The sequence below is a fragment of the Aricia agestis genome, chromosome 1 (assembly GCF_905147365.1).
Source record: "Aricia agestis chromosome 1, ilAriAges1.1, whole genome shotgun sequence".
Lineage (NCBI taxonomy): Eukaryota > Metazoa > Arthropoda > Insecta > Lepidoptera > Lycaenidae > Aricia > Aricia agestis.
Window position 1 is genome coordinate 7,005,268 of NC_056406.1, and position 27,429 is coordinate 7,032,696.

Below are 27,429 nucleotides of genomic sequence, written 5' to 3' on the forward strand. Positions count from 1 at the left end.
TTGGATAACCAGTCACAATCTTTTAAATTTTCCCATAGTCTCCTCTATCGCGGTTGCTGACGGATCAATTATGACTTATTGTGGTTTTAAAAAATCCAGTTTTATAATACTACACACTACTACTATAAATACTGGTGAATTCAATCAACATAATATTATTGTGATGTAACTTTATAGATTCGACTTTTTACTTTATAACAATAATGTTTCAGTAATTTCAATTTATTTATTAGTAGGTAGTATTGTAATGTAGGTAATGCTCGAATTTTAATTAAATTAAAATTCGAGCATTACATTACAATACTACCTGCCTTGTATTTGTGTGAGTAATATAATAAATAATAATATGAAACTTACCTACTTCACGCTATAATTTCATTAAACGAACATTTTGCGACCACGTGTTAGTGAACGTCAGTCGTAAAAGGTCACAAGTCACTTTGGTACGAGCACATGATAATTTACAACGAATCAGCGTTGAGTCATATTTTAATGTTATCAAGATATCCCCTGATTTGAGGCTTGTTTTTGTCTACATTTTATGCCGAGCAAGATATAAGAGCAACTGGGCGGGTAAAGCTCTTGTACGAGTAGTTTATGCCTAACCGATAAATACTTTGTTGTTGCTGTAAGCTACAAAAAGCCGATTCCGAGATTCCAATTATATATATAATATATACAGGAATTGCTCGTTTAAAGATATAAGATAATAAATTCAAAATAAAGTAAATATTTAAGGGGGGCTCCCATACAAAAACACATTTTTTGTCTACTTTCGCTCTATACCGGTGCGGAACCCTTCGTGCGTGAGTCCGACTCGCACTTGGCCGATTTTTATTAACCAATGCTTCTAATATGTTTAAATCATAGTTATAATTTAATCATTGCTGTGCCCAATGGCTGTAGTGAAGACTTAACTTTGGTTGGTGAAAACGGAAATAGCATTTTATTACCAAAAACCTTTGTTAGTGCCCAACATGACATGCTTTACCAATATTGTATGTGTTCAGGATGTTATTACCGTGTATGACTGTTAACTTAACGTGATTAACACATCGTTAACTCCCACATTTTATCTACTTAATGGTCCTTCCAGCCATATTAGGCTGACGATAATATTTACTGAATATCAGGTAAATAGCATTTTTAAATTTTATAATAAAGTGTATAGTGTAGTTCTTCTATAGTAAAATTGAATTAGATACAAACGAAGGCTTACTTTCTTACCTAATTTCTACGTTATTTTCAGTAACAACCTGTAGATTGTAGAGGCCAAAACAACATTTTAATAATTGTAGACAACTTACATTCAACAATAATTTATTATTGAAATAATCATAATTCACTACATTTAAGTATTAGGTAATATAATTTATTTACAGTTATTTTAGATATAGGTAATAATATTTGAAAACTTTTATTGCGTTGCTTCGTCTTGGATTTATATTGTTGTTCTGGAGACATAATATGAATGGACGGAATTTTTTCGACTAGATTTGAACATTCAAGAGCATTATCATACCTTCAGGCGTTTTCTAAACCTTTTTCACTGAGGTTGATTTCTTAAATCATATTACATTATAATTGTTAACTCTAAGTACAGTCAATGACATATCCGCAGGGGCATTTTGTGACAGCACTGCAAAAAGCGTTTTGACGGCAGATATTGCACAATACACAACTGCTGTCAACCGCCTTTTGTATTGAATAGCTTTGTTCACACTGTGCCTTTTTCTGTTCGTCAAGGGCATCCGTTATAGCGCAGTCAACTGCGGCGAACGTGAGGCATGCCCGCGACGCATGCCCTCTGACCGTATCCAAAACTTCAAAAATGACAATATTGGCGTGGCGTTCCTTGACGCATTAAATTATTGAATTCGGCAATAATATGAAAGTTGATGACGAAAATTTAAGATGAAAGTACACAGTGTGGACATAGCTATTGACCATTATTACCGAGCAATGAAGTCGAATTATGATACAATTTATATGTCTTCAAATGTACTAATTAGATTGAACAATATATTACTATTTGACAGTTTAATATTTAATTTGTGTTGACAGTACTAACTAATTTGACCAATTTTCTTGATTAACTGCTCTATGAGAGTTTACAGAATCATATATCATAATAGTTTAAAATATTATAATTTTACGAGTAACTTAACCGAATAATTGACTCAACTACTTATATTCATTTATTATATTATCATTAACTTAAAATAATTTTAAGACTTTAATATACAGCCTTTATTTCTATTTTAAAAATAGTGTCAATTCTCATAATAACAGTAGTTATGACTTTGTTCCTTATAACTACGTTTAGACAACAAACCCAAGAAGAAAATTAACCGGTGAAATGAACCAACGTGAAAGTTCTATCACCATACCAGAAAATAACTAGGCACTGTGTCGTCATTTCTGAGTACGGGTCGCGAGTACGCAGTGAGGTGCGAATGCGACCCATGGTTTTCGCTGGTTTTCGACCCCTGCGCTGGAAAAGTGTACTTTTCCATAACTATTAGGTTAAAGTATCTTATAATAATATGGTTTATTTCACCGGTTAATTTTCTTCATGGACTTGTAGTATAATTGAAATAAATGCTACGCTCAATATATCAGCGTACTTCTGTTCTATTCGGGATAAGTTAAAAGTGTTAATCAGTATCAATTTAAATGTTGATTTCACCAATAAGTAATAACGCATCCCTACTATTGAAGAGCTTAATTGAAGACGTAAGTGGATGAAGTTGACAACTAACGTTTATAATATATTGGCAATTACATATTTTTTCCTTACAATTTAAACAAACCTAACTTACTTGCTTCATCATCTGACAAATATATCTGGCTACGCTCATAAAATCCACATTTCTTTGTAAATTTAATCAGTTTATGCAAAAAAAAAATGAACATTTCCAAATTGTTATAGTTATCCACTTCATCCATTTACGTCTTTAATGTAACTGGAGAAATGAATAGCCTTATATTTATTAAGTACATAAAACAATTTTTGAAGACTCAATAGTATAGTGAAATATTAAATAATTGCTATTTGCGGCTTTGCCTACACAGAGTGTGATTTCGAAGAAATACAATGTATACCTACTGCCTTATTACACTTGTTTCTCAACAAACAGCCTTTAAAAGGTATTGAATATTTTTCTACATAATCTAAATTACATACACTGTTACTATTTGAGAAATTCGTAGGCATATGGCGGACCTGCGTAGTTTGGTCGGGGAACGTCAAAATAACCAATAATACAGCAGGCAATGATTTGATATAACCCGACCAAGTAGTTCCGCCATCTGCATATGAAACGGATTATCTTAGTACCTTATTTTTTACTATGGCTTTCACTAGGGTACGGTTTCAACGAGATCCTTCTTCTTCTTCTTAGTAGAGAGCTTAGCGTAGATCTCCTCGACGGACTTGTTCCTCGTCTCCGGGAAGGCGAAGATGGTGTAGATGCCCGCCGCGAAGCACACGGAGGAGAAGAAGAAGAACGTCCAGTGGATGCTGATCAGCTCGCACAGCATCGTGAACCACTTCATCTGCACGAAGTTGCTGAGTTTCGCGCAGATGTTGGCGAACGACGACACCGTGCCTCGCAGCTGGAACGAATTGCTGACGTTAATGCATTGTTTGAGGTTTCTAAAGGTAGATAGTATAGTAAATTTGACGCTGTTAAGCATTCGTGTAGTAACCCACAAAAATTACGTATTGAGTTATGAATGCAGTTATGTTTATGCAGTGATGATTTACAACAAGACTGCATTCAAAATTTAAAAACAAAAAATATTGTGGGTTAGGACACTTATGCTTAACAGCGAACAGTTAACGTAGTAACTGTTAAATAATCTGTTGTATAGTCTAGTTGCTGAACCGCCAAATACTTATAAGTTATATCGTTTGAGGCTTCTATTTGTAAGCAGTCTAGCCGCTGACACGTCGTAGTTTAATTTCGATTGCTTGCTTGTTTTCAATAAAATTGGTTCCGAAATATTAAACCTATTTTTATGTTTCTTTTGTCTCTGGAAGTCGCGGTCGACATCTTGTATGATGTATCCAACAACCTGTGTTATTTAGGGGGCCATTAAGCACCAACCAAGCAAGTTAAAAACTTTAGTTTTTTACGTGCTTGGCTAATTCGAATCCTAAACTTACTACCTACTATACCTACTGTATTTTAGAAAAGCTTTACTTTTCTTTCTTTAATATTTTTTACTCATAGTCTTTGAGAATATTATCAGAACATTGGTAAAAGAGAAATCAATTCCTGACTCCGTTAAAGTTTTAAGTCAGGGGAATGTTGTTTATTGCCAATCAGTAGTCCTACAGACCTCTACTTTTAAGGAATTTATGGAAACTTGCGTATAAAATTGCTCATAATTATAATAAATACCTTCCTTGTAACCTTGTCTCAGCAGAGACTGATAACGTTCCTTATCAACGAAACGCGAATGCTTTATCTCTTAGCTGCTAGTGTCAATGTTATAACTTTAACTATGTAGAGATTTAATTATCTTGTGTCAACGTCTTTGATATTAATGTTCACCGGAGAATATTATATCTTAAATCTTAATCTATAAATAAATGTTTAATAATAATATGTACAGACGTGTTGAAAGTATCACGAAATAATATTGGCGCGACCTCCTAGAGTTTAATAAGACCTCAATAAAAGTGTTACGATTTTTTATAATTTGTTTGAAAATGTAGAAACCGTGCACATAGTACAAGAAAATTTCTGCATAATGGCAATATTTCGGGTAGAACATGAAAATTTAGCAATACTAACTATACAATATTATAATATAATGAATATTTTATGGATCTAATTAAGTAAGTATTTCTAGATTATACTGTATCCGCAAGCCACAACAAAAATATTATAGTGGCTTTTGCAATCAACATAATAGTAGAATAATAATAATTTTATCTTCATTCTTACTCTACTTTTAATTGGGTGAAGGTAAATGTATCAACTTAACAAACTACATAAGTGCCTTGGGGAAAATATGAGGTAAAAAATCTACGTAAAAATGAAATAACGTAGGTACTATGGCATTACGTATATGGATTTATTTTTTACAAATGTCAAATACATATTTCATTCATATACACGTGATACACGAGTAATTATTCTCAAATTTCTCAATAACTAGTCAGCTATTTCGGACTATGTTTGGCTAATAATTATTATTATTTAGCTTATAGTCAGGATATGAGGTCATAATGCAACCCGCATTATGACCTATTATGCATAACGCATCCTCTTCAAAACTTACCTGTAGAGCAGATCCAAGTTTTTGTAGATATTCTGTTTGCTTATTTATATTTAATGTGCCAATAAGGAATTTACTACGACTTACCTGGAAGCTGAATAGATCAGTGATGATGATGTAGGAGATGGGCTGGAAGCCGGCGGCATCGGCGAAGATGCACAGACACATGGCGAGCACCGGCAGCCAGCCCGGCAGCCATATCCCGTCGCCGGTGGCGTAAAACCACCCGCCCAGCGCCAGCATGCCCACGCCCATCGCAAACGACGTGAGGATCAGCAGTAACTGCAGAGGTTCAACTAGATTAGCTCATCCACGTTTGTAAGGTTTAAATGGTGCGCCTAGGTAATATATGGATGAGGCACTCAAAGAAGAGAGCGTATTCCCTCTTAAAAGGCCAGCAACGCATCTACTGCTCTTCTAATGTTTGAGTGTCCATGGATGACGGGTGATCAGGTGACCCGTTGCTCGTTTGGCCCCTTATTTTATATTAAAAAAAATTTGGACCAGTCTAGATCTTTCTCGTTAAATGAGAAAGAAGGCATGATATCTTAACACAGGATAAGCTTTAACTGAGATTGACAAGACAAGACGTGTGTGGGCCCACTGATTACCACTATGTATACAGCACCAGCATATTATGCACAATCGACTTCAAAAATAAGTTATACATAATTATACGAATGTCACAATCTCCTATTAATGGGCCAACATAGGGGGACCGCATTAAAATGGTAGCAAACATGCACAACGCACGTCCTGTCATTCAATAGCAATGTCAAACTCGTGAAAGCATAGAGCCTTCTAAAATGTAAAAGCAACTACCTAAAACATTAAATTGTATTCTGTTAATTTTCATAAGGAGTGACTAATCAAAAAGGCTATAAAATGCATGCTATTTTAAGCAACCACCTACAGTGCTCCCAAAGTGATAATGCGCATAGAAGTTTTCGATTTTTTTCGGCAGCGGTCGTATTTCCAGAGCGACGGTAGATGATATTGCATTTTCTAATTGCATTGCGTATTAGTCAAAGTTCGTCGTGATATTCCTGTAGCTTTTGTAACACGGTCATCATTTACGGTCATTCATGCGCATTATTAATTTTGGAGTACTGTACGTAAGTTGGTGGCGTTATGTCAAACCCAGTCGACAGATCACGAGTCACGCTTATATTGAACGATTATAGATGACGCCTGCAACTCCGTGGCACCAAAATTAGTTTATCGCGCGGGAAGTATCTTAGTAAGTAGTAACTATGTCCTTTCCCGGGACTCAAACTTTCTCCATGCCAAATTTCAGCAAAATCGGTTCAGCGGTTTGGGTGTGAAGAGGTAACAGACAGACAGACACACTTTCGCATTTATAATATTAGTATGGATGGATTGACATAACTCAACCAAATGACGTATGTCCGTCAACTGCCTATGAATCAACTTCTCTGACAGTATTTTACCTTTCTTCCAGTCTTCTCAACGATGGCAGTGGCGACTATGGACCCGAGCAGCTGCACCACCCCGATGATGATGACCTGCTTGTTGGGGCTGAGCTTCAGGCTGATGAAGCCGGACGCCTTCTCGAAGACGAAGCCGGCGAAGATCAGCACTATGAGGTAGCCGTCGAACTGCTGCGTTATTTTTATCACCAGCGTTATGATGAACGCTTTGAACGTCGGTCTGTCCTTTACTGGAAAATATAGAATTCGTTACAGTTTCTAGGAAATCAAAAGGTTTCGGTTGGTGTGCAACTTGAAGACCGCAAAAGAAATTACAACCTTAAAATAAAGGCATACATTAGAGGTACATGTTACGAATAAAATTGACATTTTAATTAAAATAATTATTTTACCACAGTGGTTTAAAATAGTTAAAATAGACGCCAGGCGTTTAGCTTTTTTGCGAGTTATTGGTTTTTAGGCGCCAGTTGTTTTTAAAATTATTTGAAATTTTAATATAAATTGTTTTATTAATTATTAGCATCATAATTATTTATGATGTCCACACAGCAATCAGAAAAAACCTTCAGAGGTTTTTTCGTGATCGTTACTAGTTATAATAATTAAATACTATATATTACTAGATGTCCCGCGCGGCTTCGCCCGCGTAAATTAGGAATTTTACAGAAACCGTACATTTTCCCATAAAAAATATTTTCCCCGTTTTTCCCGCATTTTCCTGAGTTTCTTCGGTCGTATTAGTCTTAGCGTGATAATATATTATATAGGTAATATAGCCTATAGCCTTGCTCGATAAATGATCAATCTAACACTGAGATAAGTTTTTAAATCGGACCTGTAGTTCCTGAGATTGACGCGTTCAAGCAAACATACTCTTCAATGTTATTATATTAGGTAGATATAGATTTTTTTTATCTATGGACGCTTCACACCACGTCAGTCTGGCCCCGTGGTAAGTACCTGATGGACTTGTGTTACAGGTACCAGACAACGGAAATATATTTAATACTTTTATACTATACATATATTTAAGATTTTTATTATATGATACACATATTTAATACACATCCATGACCCAGGAACTTTGAAAACTTTTTGTTCCGTCGGCGGGATTTGAACCCGCAACCTCCGGCTTGAGCTACCAACGTGCTCACCACTGAGCCACAGAGGTCGTCAAACTATTTTTAGAAATAAAATAAAGATTTTTTTTTAATTATCGCTTGACAAACTCGAGTCTCGATCTAAAAGACTATGAAATGGTATAATATGGTAGTGATGATGATGATGATGATGATGAATGTAATTTGCATAGTAGCATATGGTTCCTGTTCTTAAAACAACGCCGAAACTCCCAAACTTGTATCTATAAAGAATCAGGAGTTCTCTCAGCACCTTCCGAACCACGGTATACCAGGTATATCTCGGTGCAAAATCCTACTTGTTGGTAGCATATGCTTAGAATACTTCTCACGAAACCGAAGTCACCACACGTTTCCCTATAAGTTTTGAGGAGTTCCCTCGATTACTTATGGATCCTTCATCAGATCACCACTTTTGTGAATATAAAAATCGGATAACATACGGCGGAGTAATCGTTGAATATAAGAAAACGAACATAACACCTCCCCCATTTTGAAAGTCGGTTAAAATTGTAGCCTATGTGTTATTCTGATGTATAAGCTATATTATTGTAAAGTTTCATTAAAATCCGTTCAGTAGTTTTTGCGTGAAAGAGTAACAAACATCCATACATCCACACATCCATACATCCAAACAAACTTTCGCCTTTATAATATTAGTAGGATGTAGCCTATAATATATTATCACGCTAAGACCAATAGAAGCGGAGCACCAATGAAGAATGTTTCAAAATCGGGTGATTTTTCCTATTGCGCTGCGTAAACGATAAAAGTTTCGCAAAAATTGGCAGAATTTTCTTTATTTACCCATGAATTAGTTACTCTCTCGGGTCTGTGGCTGTTTGGTTGTTCGTTTTGTTCGGTGTTGCTATGTGTCTGTGCGGATGATTTTCTTGCTCTCTGTATTCGATGCCTATCCCTATCCTGGCTGAGGCGAGCCTCACGCTCTACAGATGATTCTCTTTCTCTCTGTATTCGATTTCTATCACTATTCTGGCTGAGGCGAGCCTCACGCTCTACAGACGATTCTCTTTCTCTCTGTATCCGAATTCTATCATTTTTCCGATTGAGGCGAGCCTCACGCTCTACAGACGATTCTCTTTCTCTCTGTATCCGAATTCCATCATTTTTCCGACTGAGGCGAGCCTCACGCTCTACAGACGATTCTCTTTCTCTCTGTATCCGATTTCTATCACTATTCTGGCTGAGGCGAGTCTCACGTTCCGTTGACGATTCTTCATCTCTTGCTGAACGTGCTCTTTTGGCATTCACTGTACTACGACCTATGTTCGAACGACGACGTCTTCCAGGCATGATCGTATACCCAGTACCCACCCAATACCCACAAAGCAACAAATAACCCAATCGCAAAGCAAAAACAAAAGTCCGTTTTTCTAACCAAGTCAAATATATTTTTATCGACAATTCAGAAACCAAAGAACCAGAAACAATGAATATCTGAAAGAAAGTGTGGTTGCTCCTCTGCGTTACCGTCTGCACAACCACACAATGACGAAATACACTATCTACTACAATAACATAAGCCCGAAGCTTATGAGAGCCCCCTGCCGGTTCCGCCGTAACCGCTATGTCCCTCGGCCGCCGCCGCGCGACATATTTTTTGATTCCGCGTAAGTTTATACGTTTGAAAACTTCTAAAGTATTGATCGAAATTGTATAGTGTAAAAGACAATTATAATCTACATTTAATGTCTTAGCTTCCAAACATGTTTATTTGGATAAGGGTTAATGTTGTAAATTGTTAAAATCGCTTCGTAAATAAGCCATTATTTTTCGTAAAAAGTAAAGAACAAAAATGGGTATTGTGAGTTATCCCTAAGAAATAGACATATACCATCGCGGACTTTTTTGTTTACCTTATTAAGGTGTACAATACTGTAGTACATTATTTTGATCTATCTCGTAGGGTTTAGCCAGCGTTTGCAATATAAACGCAAAAAAATGAATTTATTTACGACATAACATTAGAAACCTCTAAAATTATCAGTGTTTCTCTACCATATTATGCATATGTTATACATATAAACCTTCCTCTTGAAACACTCAATCTATTAAAAAAAACCGCATCAAAATCCGTTGAGTAGTTTTAAAGATCTAAGCATACGTACACACATACATACAGACAGCGGAAAGCGACTTTGTTTTATACTATTTAGAGATTAATAATATTATAATATATTTACTATAGTACAATCACGAAAATTATACTTAAGGTCAATGTGTCGAATTCCGGCATACTTTTCTAATATAAAAGTTTAACATAATTTATTTTTAATTCGCTTTTTAAAGTAACTTGTGTCATCGGAAGGTAATAATAATAATAATAATAATAGCCTTTATTCAGATAACAAACTTATATGATAATTTTGATGCTTAACTCTAAAATATGATCTTTATTTCAAATTTATTTTTTATATCCTATAATATATTTCTATTTCTTATTATCTGTTTGCTGCATGGCATAGGCCTCCTCCAACATATTCCAGGTGTATCTTTTGCTATTCTAGTCCATGTGGGACCTGCAATCTTCTTTATGTCGTCTACCCATCGTCTGGGGGGACGTCCACGTTTCCTTTTGAAGTGGCCCAAGAACCAAGAGAGTATTGATTTACTCCACTTACCTTTGCCACGTACTATGTGTCCTGCCCATTTCCATTTTAGTTTTTTGATGGTAACTATTACGTCTCTAGTTTTTGTTTTACTTCTTATAGTTTCTATTCTAATCTTATCTGAGAGCTTTTTTCCTATCATACTTCTGTTCATTGCGTTTTGACATATTGTTAATTTCCTAATATGTGCTTTGTTTAATGCCCAAGTCTGGCAACCATATATAAGAATTGGTATGATACATGTATCGAAAAGTTTTCTTTTGATCTCCATACATATTCAATCGGAAGTTATAGGCTATATATTCATTAGACCTATAATGATCTAAAAATAATCTTAGTTGCCGTATTTTTTTACTTACGTGGTATTTTTTAAAATCTCGGCGTGTAGATGGACTTCCCTTACAGTTTGAGGTAAGTCCGTCTAGCAGCAGTATAGCCCTAACTTGTGAAGTAAAATGCATGGCAACGGTTTCTAGCAAAGCCGCAAAATGGCCATTCAAATATCGTTTAGGGTGTCAGTAATAAGGTTCGCATTCCAGAGAAAATTAATTTTATATCATTTTAAGGCAAGACTATCTACTATAGATATCGTGAGTCTAAGTGGTTGCAAACATTTTCATTAAAATTGTAGTGATTTTTTTGAAAAATTAAACACTAAGTATAAACATAAATGCTTATTACAACAAAATTATAATAACTAGTGCCGGTAAAATCTACAACTTTGCTTCATCATCATTTATGGGATAAGACATTTTTCAACATACTCCCCTACTTAATTTTGATTTGATTATTGTTATTGATATTATGTATACTTAGTACCAATTTTTTATTCTGTCATATTAATATTCAGTTTGTTAAAATAACTTTTTAGTTTACGTGGCAGATTGGGGCCATGCACGCGAAAGTTACGCGTTTTACCGTTATTTTCGCCGCTCAATTAAAATTATAAGGGTTGTTGGTCCGGGAGGTAGTAATTTTTAAGGAAATTTCCTGCTCTTTAAGGATCTTTTTTCAAATGTTGATTATCTCAAATACTTTTTGTTTTTGGAATATTAAAAAAACCAAACCCTTCTTTTTTTACTGTATTGTTTATAACTTTTGCAATTTTTATCAGCCCCTCTTGTATGCTCTTTTCGTGCAGTAAAATTTGGGCAATGCTATGATTTAGTAGTTCTAAGTTCAAATGCAAATTAACAATAAAGACATGTTTATTTGAAAAGGTTGACAATATCTGATTCGAGGCAAGACCGGCATATGACGGCCTTTCCTTATGAAAACTAGACGGACTTCCCAATTATTGCAATTTTAGGTTAGACACATGTTGCAGGTGATAATAACAAAATTAAAGGGATATTAACGAATCGAACAGCAGCAATAAGTAAAAGGATCACTAAGTTACTTATGTAATCCAAGAAACCCCAAAAACTCCTTCGTATTTCCACTTTTTTTTTTTGGCAGAGACTTACACTCCGACTGCGAGTACAAAACGGGAAAAATTTTGAGATCATTTTTTTCGTAACAGGTAGTTAGTAGCGACATGTCTGTTTCTTAGGTCAAACTAACTTTGCAATATCGTTTTACCCACTGAGCCATATGAAACTAGTCGTTCAAATATGGAAGTTATTGCCGCTAGACGGACTTACCTCCCAGACGGACTTCGACACATTGACCTTACTTAATAATTATTAAATAAGTATTATTATTAAAAACAGGTGTAAAGTGTCGCTTACAAATAATATTCCAGACGGATTTATTATCAGCCTTGGTCTGTTTCTCGGCTTTTACTATGACGTCTATCTCCTGCTCCAGCCCCTGGTCCACGGGACTCACACCCCTCAGCCACGCTAAAACATTTTTCGCTTCCTGAAAAAAAAAACGGTATGAATTGTAAGAATCTGCACTTTTTATAAATTATTATATTACTAGCTACCTATTATAATATAATTACTTATTTAAGTTTAAGCAATACAAAAATTAGACGACAAGTGATTACCATGCTCTGAACCTTAGGTAAAATCTGTAAGATTTTACCTCAAAATACTTGTGCAAATTTAAAAAAAAATGAGTGGTGTCAGGGGACATCCGGATGGAACGAAGTTATAAAAAAAACAAAAAAAGAGAGACAAAGAGAGAAACGCGCTACCGTACGTACGGCTTTCAACTATAGCTATTATAATATAATGCTCTATATAATATAGTGCTCTAGTTGTTATAACTAGAGCAAAAATGCTATAGTTGTAAACCGTACGGTGCATGCGGCACTATTGTGTCATGTCATTACAACTTTTTCCGTCTAGCTCCCTTTCGCAACGCGCGATAAGGAACTTCGTTCCAAAAATATTATATTATGTCCGAAACTTAAAGATAGCAAGAAAGCTAGAGAATTTTTAGTTTCTAAAAAACTAATAACGAATTTTCAGTTTTTTTATAGAAATAGACCCAACAACCCCTTTTAGCTTTCTATCCTAGGATTCTAGTTACGAATTTCACCTATCATGTTCACTTTCGAAATACTCACATCAATCTTCCCCTGCTTCACCAAAAACTCCGGGGTCTCCGGCATGATGAGGAACAGGAAGAACACCACGGTGGGGACCAGCAGCCCCATCCACAGCATCGGCGCCACCTCCAGCAGGTCCGCAAACACGTAGCTTGTCAAGTACCCAATGTTTCTGAAACGTTCGACGTGAGGAATTCACTCCCATTGTTACGTTCGATTCTTGAAATTGCGAAATCGCTGTGATCTTTCTTAATTGCGATGGAACTCAATAGTACCCTATTATTAGAGAGAAGATATTATTATTTATTTTTGTTTGAGACAGTAATACTTAGGTATTTTGTTGAACAAACATTCTGGTTAAAATTTACTTAAATGATTATTATTGTATACTGTAAGTCTGTAATACAAAACTTAAGTTTTTCTGGATTGATTGATCTTAATGTCTTTGACGGGGTAAATCCTCGATGTTTTGAACCGTTTTGATTTTTTAACCATGTCGGTGGGTACGAAGGTAACTAATAATACCTAATTGAACAAAATATCTACCGTACGTACGTACAATACCATTAATCTTTTGTGTGAGATCTCTTTCAATGGATATTTTTTGTTTTTATTACATAAAAACATTATTAATTTATTTTAGAAGTATTATTATTTATTAATTTCCTTCGTGGGGACTTTAATTTGGTTATCGATTGTTTTATAAATGGTGACAAACCCAAGCACTTCCATAAATTAAAAGTGGTGGAGTCAATCTACCCGCGAGTTGGACTTTGAATTAGGGTCAATTTATACTAGCGCAGAGTCGTTTTATTTTGGTAATTCGCTTCGATGCGCTTCGACTCTACAGTCTACGCTAGTATAAATTGACCCTTAGTCTGGTTTTAGACTTTAGAGTTCGAACCGAACTCGCTTCGATGCGCTTCGACTCTACAGTCTACGCTAGTATAAATTGACCCTTAGTCTGGTTTTAGACTTTGGAGTTCGAACCGAACCTAATCTATTGTTCGATCATCGACGAATAAGATTCTACAATGACAACCTAATAATACTTATTATTCTCTCGTTTTATGGGTGAATCTTATAACTTTTTCAATACGAGTTTAATATTCCGAATAAGAAATGAAACATCACGATTTTTTGTGTGTTTGGCTCACTAAGATGCCGTCAATCAGACTTGGGATTTCCATTCGAAACTCGTTTTATTTATGCCCGTGTGTAACTTTTGGGGTATTAATTTTTCACATTAAAGGAGCAACGGTTCGGTCTGACCCGGGCACTCGTGTTGCCCCTAATATGTATTATATTTTTTTACCATGATGCATCTAAGTAACTTTTGTATTCTTTTTTGTTGTTTAGTTTAAATGATTCTCTTTTTATATGATTACAGCCTTTGCGTGTTGTCTTCTAGATTGTTCATGAGACCGCCGCATCGTTCATTCATGTCTTGTTCTATGGCACGTAATCTGGTCAAGTACGTTTGTTGACTTGTTGTTTGACTCTATAGTACCTACAACCTGACTAGGTAGTAATTATTGTTATTCATATTATTAATAGTTAAAAGTAAGATTTACGATTTTAACATTGATATACGTATGATACTGATTATTTCGAACACAATAGCAAACGTTCTCAAGCGAACTGGATTGTTGATTTACTTTTTTTGCTTAACGGAACTGAACTTAATAATAAATTGTTTTTGCTGCTAAAAGTATTATTTTGATGCTATCTGATACAAGAGACCGAGGCGTTTATTAAACGATTTTATTAACTCGCCGAGTTACTGTACATCGCACAATTTGCTAGTACAAGCAAATTGTGCGATGGGTTATTCTATTCTCATACCTATCCCATACATAGGTGACAGCGCTACGCGTTTCATTAGGTGTACGTTTAATTACTACTGCCTAGGCCAAATAAGTGCCCTGATTTGTCAACTCAAAAAAACCTACCTATTTAAAATGAGTAGAGATCCCAACGCGCCTCGTAGGTCGATGTCGCTGATCTCCTTGAGGTAGATGGGCAGAACTATGTAGCAGGCAGAGCACGGTATACCCGCGATGGCTCGCGCCAGGATCAGCGCCCACGGCTTCAGACTTAGCAGCTTTATCTGCCAGTACAGCTGGAGAGAAACAAAATGATTATATTCTTATGTGGTTAGTCTAATCGTAGGTTCTAATGCTCCTACCTTCCGAATCTCTCCAATTCGATTCAAATAACAATTTGGTTTAAAAGAAGAGAAAAAAATAGTTACATATATCAATAATTTAACCAGCCGGCTATATTATTATATTATATTATTATTATTATATATTATCCATTTAAAAAAATGTTATGGCAAGTACCCCTTAAATATTTGTTTGCCACTATAGTCTAAGAAAATTAGTATCAAAATCGTCGATCAGACCAAATAATTCAAGCAATTTTAGAAGTTGCTACAGTTATTCCTAAAGTTGAATATAGTATAAGTCCCCGAGGGAGTGACATGAGCCGGCGGTGGGGGAAACCTTCCTCCCCTCTAAAAAACTTTTGCTTGTGCCTCGAAAATTATTTTTAATATATCTTTAGTGACTTCTGCATTAGTTATCTACATTAAATTTCCTACGACCTCGATGGTTCGACCCAAGCCACTCCTGTACTTGATGGAATACTTTGTAAGCGGGATATTTCGCTGACCCTTTGGTAGGGGGGAGGGAAGAAAGATCCGGTTTGGGATTGGTACAAGATTTCAGCGTTACATTTTCAGCGAAATAACACGCTTACAGAGTATTCCATCAAGTACAGAAGTGGCTTGGGTCGAACCAACTGCCTCTTGAAATATGGAGTTGGAAGCGAGAAGTCGATAGAAACTTAGAAACAATCACGACCTTGGATCCTCCTGCTCCTAACGCGTCGTTAAATTCAAATTTTTTGCCGATGTAAAAGTGGTCGTTCTGAAAAATACAGTTGCCGAAAAGCGGACATTAAGTGTAGTCTTATCTGTAACGGCTGCCTAGGAGCTAATGGAGCCCCCATCGATGTTAATAAAAAGGTGACGAAGGTAAAACACAATTTTATTGATAAGTCGGCATATTCGTGCAAAAAATTTTGTTTAATTTTTTAGAATTAAAATTTGTAAAACGATTTAGCTTTTTTTATCACCTTTAATACTCTGTATTTCCTAAAGTAATGATCGTACAGTAAAAATATATAGACGTAATTTATAGGAAATTTAATGTAGATAATTAATATTGAAGTCACTAAAGAGATATTATAAATAATTTTCGAGTTACAAGCAAAAACCTTGAAAAGGAGACCTTTCCCCCCGGCTCGTGAACTTTTACTATACTCTTTACTATATTCATCTGCACACCTTTAGGAATAACTGTAGCCACTTTCAAAACCACATGAATTATTTGGTCTGAATTACTTAATTTTCCCAGACTAATAAGTCAAAATGTGTCAACTGAATCTCGGATACAAGTGACAACCTCACAGGTTTTATTCGATTTAGATTTTAAATTGTATGTAAAATTATTTTATTCTTAAATGCATCATAATTTGCAAGGCTAGCTGACGTCAAAGGTGTTAACAGATTTCGTCTAAATACACAATTACCATAAAAGATATACTGGTATAACCGGAAAATATCTAGTTTTTTTCATGAATCATTTTCAATAAGCATTGTATAACTTCTAATAAATATAGAGGAAGGTACATGGGCGTACCCAGTCAATTTTCCTGGCAAGTGGGAATTAAAAACGTGTTACCTACTCTGCCCAAAATGAAGTGTTGAAAACAAAATATATTTTCATTCAGATTAATAAAAGTCAATTTTCATGATTTTTTGTTTCACTATACCAAACCGACCATCTTCTCGAAACAGGTATGCTGCCCCCCTAAATGGTTTAGTCCTTGTTGTCTAAAATCTTGTTATAATTTACCTAAATAACCACATACATAGATCATGATAGATACCGCATGTGTATGTACTTCGCGTGCCATATCGCGCTCCCAAACGACGAGCAACGCTCGTCTTTCGTCTTTGTTCTTTAGTCTGCTATCGGAGTCGGACGTCAATCAGAATTTTCAAAATGCCTAAATGCCTAAAAATGCTGTAGAAATTCAAATGGAAACGTTGACCTAGATAACGGGCACTTTTCTAATCATCGGTAAGTCACAGTAGCTACAAATAAAAAAACCGGCCAAGTGCGAGTTTGATTTATTTTCATATTTCAGTTGATTTAATGAAAGTTAAATAAAGGTTTACCATTCATGACGTATAAAAAAACTACTGGCTAGATCTCGTTCGAACCTATTTTCGTTAGTAGTTTTTGTAGTAATGTACATCGCTCTCTTGGCTATAATAACTTGATACTCTGCAATGTAGGCTGTAATCTGTCGGCTGGGCTTGACATAAACCGATCAAATAACCTAGGTCCACCCTCTGCTATCAGATAAATTGGCATATCGAATACAAAACTAGTCATTCTACGAATTGAGAGCTAAGTCACAATACCTGAGTTGGCGAAAAATCTAACAACGTCTGTTGGAAACCCCTAATGGGTGCATAACAATTAAAATTGTATGTTGTAGTTTATTTAAGTTATTGCAGGTATTGAGTAAAGTAATATTAGCTAGCTTTATTATCTGAAGCACAAATGCTAAGGTTCTTTGACTTAGAAGTTAACCTAGCTATTTCGATGTCTTACGTAAAAATATTAACCAATCAAAAACTCTATTGAATACATGAACTGCTGTCAAAAAACTCAGAGACCAGGCATAAGAATTAAGAAGCAATCATGTTATAGGAAGGAACTAGGAGTAGGAAGAGATGTATTGGGTGCTTGGACAATCATTGTAGACGGAACATCTTTGTCAGCAACGCTACAAAAAGTTACCACAAAACAGTTTGGGTGCAACTACCTACTTGCAAGGTTACTTTTTGTGTAACGTTTTGGAAACACGATGACTAATTTACGTTAAAAATAAGTAAAAAAAGTAATTTTAGGCGTTGCAACTTCGATACACGCGTCCATTCTTTAGTCGACCGCCAGTACATACGTCCATTTACTCAGGTTTTTTTTTCTATTTTATCTTTTAATTACCTATCGTCAAAATTAAATCAATGAACAATGCTGTTGAATAGATAAACTCTTGTTAAAAAAACAGAAACTGCGAAGTGTTGCTGTTCTACGTATGATGCTACCCGCTATGATTTTTCTCTATAGTTTATTATCTATACAACTGATGAACTGACCTTAACACTCGATCTCTGCTCAATTAAAACAAAGTAATGAATAGAATTTAATAGCTGTCGTTAAGTTACAAGGTTCCTACAAATTGCATGTTTTCCAAACTAAAAAATATTTACTATAACAACTTTAGCAAATTATTCGTACTATTTAAGTATTTGACTATAAATGGCGAATAAGTGTGTCTACCTGTCTGTCTTCACCAAACCTACCGACTGGTTTACATAAAATTTGGACTATGGAAATACTTTCTGGTCCCGAGAAAAATATAGGGTAGTAGAATCTTGGATAATGTATATTGTATATCAGGCTAATATAAGCTTTCCGTGACATAAAGGATTTTTTGTGAAAACGGAGTTGCGAAGAACATCTACTATGTACCTACTTAGCTCCTAAGTCCTATATAATATTCGACTACCTATAATATAATGTTATCACTGGAGACAAAATTTCGACATTGTTTCTCCAAAATTGGCATGCTACATGAGTTCCAACGTGATCAGATATCATAAGAAACCTAAATTCACATTGTTGTTGTTGTGTCTTCGCCGGCGCATACCTACATGCGTACGCGCACGTTTCACACATGCTACCAAAACAACACATATTTATAACAAAACTAGATGACCCCCTTAACTCCGTTGCGCAAAAAATCGCGTGGGAACGGTTCATTCTTCCGGGATAGAAAGAATCCTATGTCCTTTCCCGGGACTCAAGATCTCCATACGAAATTTCAGCAAAATCGGTTCAGCGGTTTGGGCGTGAGCGTGAAGAGGTAACAGACAGACAGACACACTTTCGACTTTATAATATTAGTACGGGCAATACTCACAACTAATGACAACGTAGTCATAAGAGTCATATTCTTGCGGCCGAACCGGTCGGTCAGGTAGCCCATGGGCGCGCCGAAGATGATGGCCGTGATGTACGTCACCGACGTCACCCAGGAGATCTCCGAGCTGGTGAAGGGCTCCTCCACCGGGCCCTCCGGCGACTGCAGCGCCGATATCATGGGCGACAGCCATCCCTGGACCATGCCGAAGTTCAGCAGCGGGATCGTTACTGGAACAGGTTTTGCGAATGTTGGTCACGTTTTCGATATTTTTTCCTGTTGATCGCATGATACAAACATATTTTATATAACAAAACATTTGACACCGATCTAAGGTGCTGTTTTAATTTACTCGTCTCTTATTTTATCTAGGTATTGGTGGTTGTAAAGGTTTTCGCGGTTAATTTGTGACTTGTGCGATGTCTTTTCCCTTGTGTGTACAATGGCTGTACCAGAGAAGGGTTGCTTTTATAGGGTTACTTATAATATTTTTTTAGCAAGCTCTAAATCTTAGTCGACTTGTCGCATTTCGTTGGCATACATATATCAGGTAATAAATTTTAAGGGTATGTTACCATATCAACCCAATATAAAATTATCTACGTATATATTTTGCGATATTGTATACACTATACAGTATACATAATATATCTCGACCTACATGCATAATATTAACAAACAATGAAGCCGGTTTGTCAATTTCAGGACAAATTGGAGCTAAGAAATGCAAAACGAGTTTTGGGCCTGATAAAGCGAAATTTTAAAACCCGGTGACATGCATTACTACTCGTAAATTTTTTGTTTGAGGTAGGCAGTACCTACTTATCAAAATTATTATTATATCAAAATTAATATTTAAATAATTTTGTTTGTTTACCTACATTTACTGCGACTTATTTCCTCATTCAGTGGTCTGGCCAGTGTTTTGATCATAGTCTAAGGACCAAAGTCCAAACCCAATCTATTGCGTTCTCTGGTGCTATCGCTTCACTGCTGCCACTGACTGCCATGCATTCAGATTCCTCCCCCTACTGGCTCAGAAGTCAGACGTCAGCGGCAGCCAGACTTTCATCATTTTATTGTCGTCATATTTCGTCATATAATTATTCTCGTCTTCAACTATTGCACATAATGTATGACAGTTTCTTCCCACTGCCCGCGCCCCTAAAGTATTAGACTTTGAGATGGTCTGGCAGTTGAAAGCATAGATGTCATAAGTGTCCGACTGTGGCAGACGAGGTAAAGGACATAGGATACTTTTTATGCCGGAAAAATATTTGGTTCCCTCGCAATAAACGAGTTTTGGCCCGCGCAACGGATTTGCATGCGTCATCTTCACACAATAAGGCGACGTACCGTGATTGTCATTCAATCTGCAGGTCGTATATGATGCATCGGTTATCTATCAGTAATGAATGCAGCTCACGAAAGCTGTAATTGCAACAATTACTCGCTCGCTTTGTCCAGCTAATGGTAATACCAAATTAGTTCCGTTCACAAATTAGTAGATAATGGATTAAGTAACTTTTCACCATGGATAAAGAGTAAGTAGCAACAGTTTTATTAAAATTGCTTTAAGAAATTTATAATTTTAGCGGTATCTACACCTAGGTAATGAAAATTAAAGGAGAAAATTCTGTAATACAGCGCGAAAAAATACGAGGCAGTTACCGCGATAACTAGTACGCAGCTAGTTTGTGCTACCGCGCGCGAGCAGCCTCACTCGTCTGAGAGTGAGTAAGGGGTCGGACCCCTTAAGAGCAGGGGGGTCCCGTGTCCCCACGTCAGATAAAAATAGCTTATTTTCGTAGCTCTCCCCAATATTGCCCGACTAGAATGTCACACGTTTAGGGGAGGGGGCCAGGCCCCCCTCATTGTTTATTTCCAAACCAACTAGCAACAGACTAGTTATAGCCACGATTAAACTACCATGGTCTTAACCAGACCAGTAGCTTAGACCCTTTCGAAAAAAAAAAAAAAAACGAGGCAGCCTCTGTACCAACTCTTTGATTCAGCATTATAGGCATATTATAAGTTTATGATATTATAAGTTTATTGCGAGGTAGGTATATTAGGTAGGTAGGTATATTATAGGGAGGTAGGTAGGTATATTATAAGTTTATGATTATAGGTATATTTTAGTACCTACTCCTATGTATTTACTAAATATAATATTTACTAGCTATTTGACCGAGCTTTGCTCGGTATTCGATAAAACACGAATAAAATGACATTTTCTAAAAATGATTCCTAGCTAGATCGATTTATCGCCTCCGAAACCCCCTATAAACCTACTAAAAAAAATTCATGAAATCGTTGGAGTCGATTACGAGATTTCAATTATATAATATATCTTATATCTTTAAACGAGCAATTCTTGTAAGTATATTATATATAGATATATAATTGGAATCTCGGAATCGGCTCCAACGATTTTCATGAAATTTAGTATAAGTATAGGGGTTTTCAGGGGCAATAAATATGTCATTTTATTCGTGTTTTATCGAATAACGAGCAAAGCTCGGTCAAATAGCTAGTATATAATTATATATACAAGAATTGCTCGTTTAAAGATATAAGATATATTATATAATTGAAATCTCGTAATCGACTCCAACGATTTCATGAATTTTTTTTAGTAGGTACCTGCCCTACACATCAAGCGGGGATGAATTTTTTTGTCGAGCCCACCCCATCGTGTGGGGTGTCGTTGGATAGGTTTTTTTAAAAATATAAGGAATATTTATAGATCATTTTCCGATTTAGGGATCCATTTGTGAAATATTAAGTTTTAAAGTACAAAAATCGTTAGAGTCCAGTATCTCCCCCCCTTCTACCAGCTAAGCGGTTGCTTCTGTAAATGTGAAAAAACTCACGAGACTAGGAAATATGCTGAATTTAAAAGGAAAACTATCACGGCTAAGAAGACTTCGTAAGTTATTGAGTAATAGTCGATCAACTAAAAAAAAATGTATTCGGCGTAGTACGAGTATAATAGAACTTTTCGTTCTTTCTTTGACAGGAACTGAGATGATGTTGTTATACTGTAGTCGGCGAAACATGGCGGTAGCGGTCATTGACTCCCTGTCAAAAACTTGTCATTACCTATATAAACCGTGATTGACAATGAAGTGTCAGATGTTGTCAATCGCGCCTTTGAATGACAAGTTTTTGACAGGGAGTCAATGACCGCTAACGCCATGTTTCGCCAAGTACAGTGTAGTATTGTAAAACACGATATAAATGTACGTACATTCACCATACAACATTTTTCAAAACTAACGGTACTACGGGACCCTATATTGCGCGTGGCCCGACACACACTTGGCCGGTTTTATTGTTTAATATAAATTTAATAATTATTTTTCGAAAACGGTTATTGAAGGGTTTTTATTCGTAAATGGGTGCGTATTTTACACGTGAGGCAGTCTGCACAGCCTACTGATAAGTTAGCCCCAGTTACTCAATGCAGCAGAAGTTTTATATAGGCACGTAGGTATGGACTAAGATTTTCATTCATACAATATTATCAAAACAAGCAGGAACGTACGTGCGAAATAAACAATAACAAACATTTTATCTTCAATTATCGGTTTTATCGAAAATGACTGAAGTTATTTAGGTAATAAAAAGATTAATAATAAAAATACGGGCTTTTTTATTTTTAAATAATTTTAGTTAATTAAACTGACTTGAAGATGCAATGCTAATTAAATACACACAACAGGTATTTTAACCTTCGTTTAGTGAGATGATATTATTATATCTGTCGTAGGATGATTTGATAAATCCGTGTTTTCGCGAAATCCCTAGAATTTTCGCGAAAATTCGATTTATCAAATCATCCTACGATGTCGTATATATATATATATATATATTTTTTTTTTTTTTTTTTCAAATTTATTGAAACTATGAGAAATCGAGGGAACTCTAAATGTTATGAAAAACATAATATTGATTTCAACTTTTTATGAAGTAAACTAAGCAAATGCTACCAAAAAGTAAGATTTTGCACCCTTCCACCCCTACCACCAAGGTACCGATAGAACTCTGGCGTTCTTATGGATACATACTTGGGGATTTCGGCGTTGATATACAACGCCGAAATCCCCAAGCAATGCAAGCATATTCAACTACGTAACTTGCATCAATCATCATCATCATCACCTGCATTACGCTAAGACTCTATTTTTGGTATTTCTCATATCTATATACTTATAATAAAATCGTAGAGGTAAAATTTTTGTACATTAAAAATAAACTTGAAAAAACGAGTCAGGTGCATGTTAGAACAGTAGTAGAACACATTTTAACTGTTTTTGAAATTTTTGTTTCTCTGTCTGTTTGTACAGGCTAATCTCTGAATCCGCTGGACCGATTTCAATGAAATTTGGCATGATGATACCTTACATCCCTGGTCGACATCTTAGATACTTTTTTAACCGACTTTCAAAAAAGGAGGAATTAATTTTTACTTTGCAGTTTGTGGTCAGATTTTCAAAATTATTTTTTTGTTGTATAGATTGCCCGAATTTGATACCATGTTTGCAATAAAATCGGCCAGGTGCGAGTCGGGCTCGCGCACAAAGAGTTTCGTACCGTTATGTCTCTTTCAAAATTGTCCTAAAATGTAACGATTTGTCTACTCAATCTTCACACTTTTGAAGTCGGTGCCAGCCCAAAAAATTGCATAAATCCTTGATATGGAATATTGACTTGGCTGGAAGCGCCTTCAAAAGTGTGAAGATTAAGTAGAGAAATCGTTAAATTTTAGGACAATAATTCTGAAAGAATAGTGGCTACTATAGTAATAAAAATTATTAATTTTCGTACGTAGTCTACTTTTTTGTGAGTTGGAAGTCGGGTTTACAATTTTTTGTAAAAAAATAATAATTATTCTAACCAAGACTAATATATTTTATTGCTACATTTACTATGATCAATATTATCGAATAATTATAATATTTTTATGAAATATATAAATACCGTACTTTCTTTTTTAAGGTTATTTCGCTGGTCAATTCTGCAGAATTGTAGAGCATACTGATGGATAAAGTAAATACTAAATAATAATAATTACAATACGTTACGTCTTAAGTTCGTCATGCTATCACGTTTTCGCACATCTTAAAAATGTCATTATCAATTACGACATACTTATACAATATATTCACACAATTCATATAACATAATTGTTGAAGTACCTAAGTACCAATACCTCCTTACATTTTTTTAAATTTAAATTTTGATTTCAAGATCAATATCTCGACCTAATAACGGTTTTAGAATAATATGTGTTATTATTTAACTCGTAATTTATAAAATAACTAGCGACCCGCCCCGGCGTCACACGGGTATATAATATATAGGTAGTTGCTCCAGTAGTTCGCGATATATGCCCTTTCAAATAATTTCCCCCGTTTTTCTACATTCTCCTTTTAGTCTTAGCGTGATAAAATATAGCGCATAGCCTTTCTCAACAAATGGGTTATCTAACACTGAAATAATTTTTAAAATCGGACCAGTAGTTCCTGAGATTAGCGCGTTCAAGTTAGGACTTTCAAATAATTTTCTCCGTTTTTTCCACATTTTCCTCTATTTCTTCGCTATTAATCTTAGCGTGATAAAATATAGCTATAACCTTCCTCGATAAATGGGCTATCTAACACTGAAAGAATCATCAAAATCCGTTGCCTAGTTTTAAAGATTAAAGGGAATAAAGGAAAAAAAGCGACTTTGTTTTATAATACGAGTATGTATAGATAGAGTAACTAAATATGTTTGTAAAAATGTAATTAGAAATTATAAGAAAATTCTGTTCATAAGACCTAAATAGTTAAACGTTTTTTTCCTTATGTAAAATAAGCTCCTATAGTTTAGTAGGTATTGATGGCACTTCAACAACGATATTACCACCATTAGCATTTACCGTTTCATTGAAACCAAGCCAGCTTCGTAGAACGTAAGAAGTATTTGTGTAATGTGTAGTACTTGTTAAACTAATATTATGTATTCTGTGGTAGTACTCAATTGTCTCTCCGAGTCAAGAGCGAAGTTCTATTGAACCATGCAGGTTAGTTCAGAGTTAAATATATAAATATAATGCTATAAATATATAAATAAATTTAAATAATAATACTATATGTAATGCTATAAATATAATGTTAATTATAATACAGAAAGTGTTAATTTTTTTTATTTTTGTAAAGGTACCTATTGATTATTGTTTGTATTTTTTAAGTTTTTCAAGAGCTCAAATATGTCTATTACTAGCTGTTGCCCGCGACTTCGTCCGCGTGGACTTTAGTTTATAGTAATTGTTCCCGTATATCGATTGAATCGTTTACGCGCAACCGAACCGTACATTTTCCGGGACAAAATTAGTATTCATTGTCTCCATACCAAATCCCATCAAAATATATTAAATAAATAGTTTACGCGCAAATCATAAAAGTATATTATTGTGCAGTAACCGTACATTTTTCCGGGACAAAATGTATCCTATGTTCTTTTTTGGGACTCAAAGTATCTTTATACCAAACTAGCTGTTGCCCGCGATTTCATCCGCGTTAACATAGTATAATAACAAAGATGGATAGTTTTCTCCTTTTTGTTTTTGTGGTTCCTTATACAAAGGGTAAAAACGGACCCTATTTAAGCAAACGTCAAACGCAAACGTCAATAAACTTTCAAGTTTCTAACTCAAGAAATTATGGACTTTCATTAAAACTTTCACCCCCTTGGGGGTAGAATTACCAAAAACACTTAAATTCGTATCCATTCATTTTTAATCAGTAGCACAAAAATAAAGTTTCATGTTTCTAACTCAAGAAATGATGGACTTTCATTTAAACTTTCAACTCTAATTTCACCCCCTTGGGGGTAGAATTTCTAAAAACGCTTAAATACGTATCCATTCATTTTTAATCAGTAACCCAAACATAAAATTTCATGTTTCTAACTCAAGAAATAACGGAGTTTCATTCAAACTTTCAACCCCAATTTCACCCCCTTGGGGGTAGAATTACCAAAAACGCTTAAATACGTATCCATTCATTTTTAATCAGTAACTCAAAAATAAAGTTTCATGTTTCTAACTCAAGAAATGACGTACTTTCATTAAAACTTTCAACCCTTATTTCACCCCCTTCGGGGTAAAATTTTCAAAAATCCTTCCTTAGTGGGTGTCTACTTAATAAAAAAACCCTACTCACCAAATTTCGTGGCTGTAACTTTTACAGTTTTTGCTCAGCGATGATGAATCAGTCAGTCCGTCAGGACATGTAATTTTATAAGTATAGATTTCAGCAAAATGGGTCCAGCTATTTACGCGTGATGTCGTGACCACGCGGCATCGCCCGTGTAAATTAGATATTTCACAGACAAATTAGTCCACAAAAATAGCCTATAATCCTTCACGTGGTCTACTTCTTATGTGCCAAATAACAGAAAAATTATTGCTCCAGTAGTTCCTATTAGGCTTAGTGTGATAAAATATAGCCTATAGCCTTCCTCGATAAATGGGCTATCTAACACAGTAAGAATTTTTCAAATTGGACCAGTAGTTCCTGAGATTGGCGCGTACTAATAAGCCGTTTCAAATAATTTCCCCCCGTTTTTTCCATACTTTCCTCTATTTCTTCGCTTCTATTAGTATTAGCGTGATAAAATATAGTATAGTAGATCACGTCCCAAGTATTATTTATTGTACAAAAATTTCAAAGATGTTCCGCGCGCCTTCGCTTGCGTAATTTAGGAATTTCACGCGACCGTATTTTTCCGCAAAAAAAAAAGCCTATGTCCCTTAGCGTAGTCTATTCTTCATGTTTGCCAAGTAACATAAAAATTGCTCCAGTAGTTCTTAAGAATCTTAAGATAATAAGCAATTTTATATAATTTCCCCCGTTTTTTCCACATTTTCCTCTATTTCTTCGCTCCTATTAGTCGTAGAATAATAAAATATAGCCTATGGCCTTCCTCGATAAATAGGCTATCTAACACTGAAAGAATTTTTCAAATCGGACTAGTAGTTCCTGAGATTAGCGCGTTCAAACAAACAAACTAACTAACTAACAAACTAACAAACTCTGCAGAATTATAATATTAAGTATAGTATAGTATAGAGTATAGATTAAGGGAAATCCACAGAAATACTGAACTTACAAAAAAATATCAAAGCCTGTTTGAGTCTACAAAATATATACAACATACATCATGAGTTATGGCACGTTTTAAAGTAAAAAACCACAACATTATGTGATATGTCGTATTACAGGAAATATTACCTAGTACTCTATTGATAACGGATCGCTCCGACCTTTAATTAAAAGGTCAGGGAGCTTAGTGAATAA

At 35.3% G+C, this 27,429-nt stretch overlaps 1 protein-coding gene across 1 annotated transcript in view; it reads right to left on the reverse strand.

Annotated features, from left to right (window-relative positions):
- Positions 1–2,240: 2,240 nt before the first annotated feature.
- LOC121729174 (facilitated trehalose transporter Tret1-like) overlaps positions 2,241–27,429 on the reverse strand; it is a 37,028-nt gene continuing 11,839 nt past the window's right edge. The window contains exons 2-8 of the mRNA XM_042117610.1: positions 19,079–19,308; positions 14,965–15,134; positions 13,031–13,184; positions 12,243–12,375; positions 6,744–6,973; positions 5,380–5,574; positions 2,241–3,618 (exon numbers count right to left, since the gene is read on the reverse strand). Of these exons, the coding sequence (XP_041973544.1) occupies positions 3,364–3,618; positions 5,380–5,574; positions 6,744–6,973; positions 12,243–12,375; positions 13,031–13,184; positions 14,965–15,134; positions 19,079–19,308 (1,367 nt within the window). The 3' untranslated portion in view covers positions 2,241–3,363. The remainder of the gene's footprint in view (positions 3,619–5,379; positions 5,575–6,743; positions 6,974–12,242; positions 12,376–13,030; positions 13,185–14,964; positions 15,135–19,078; positions 19,309–27,429) is intronic.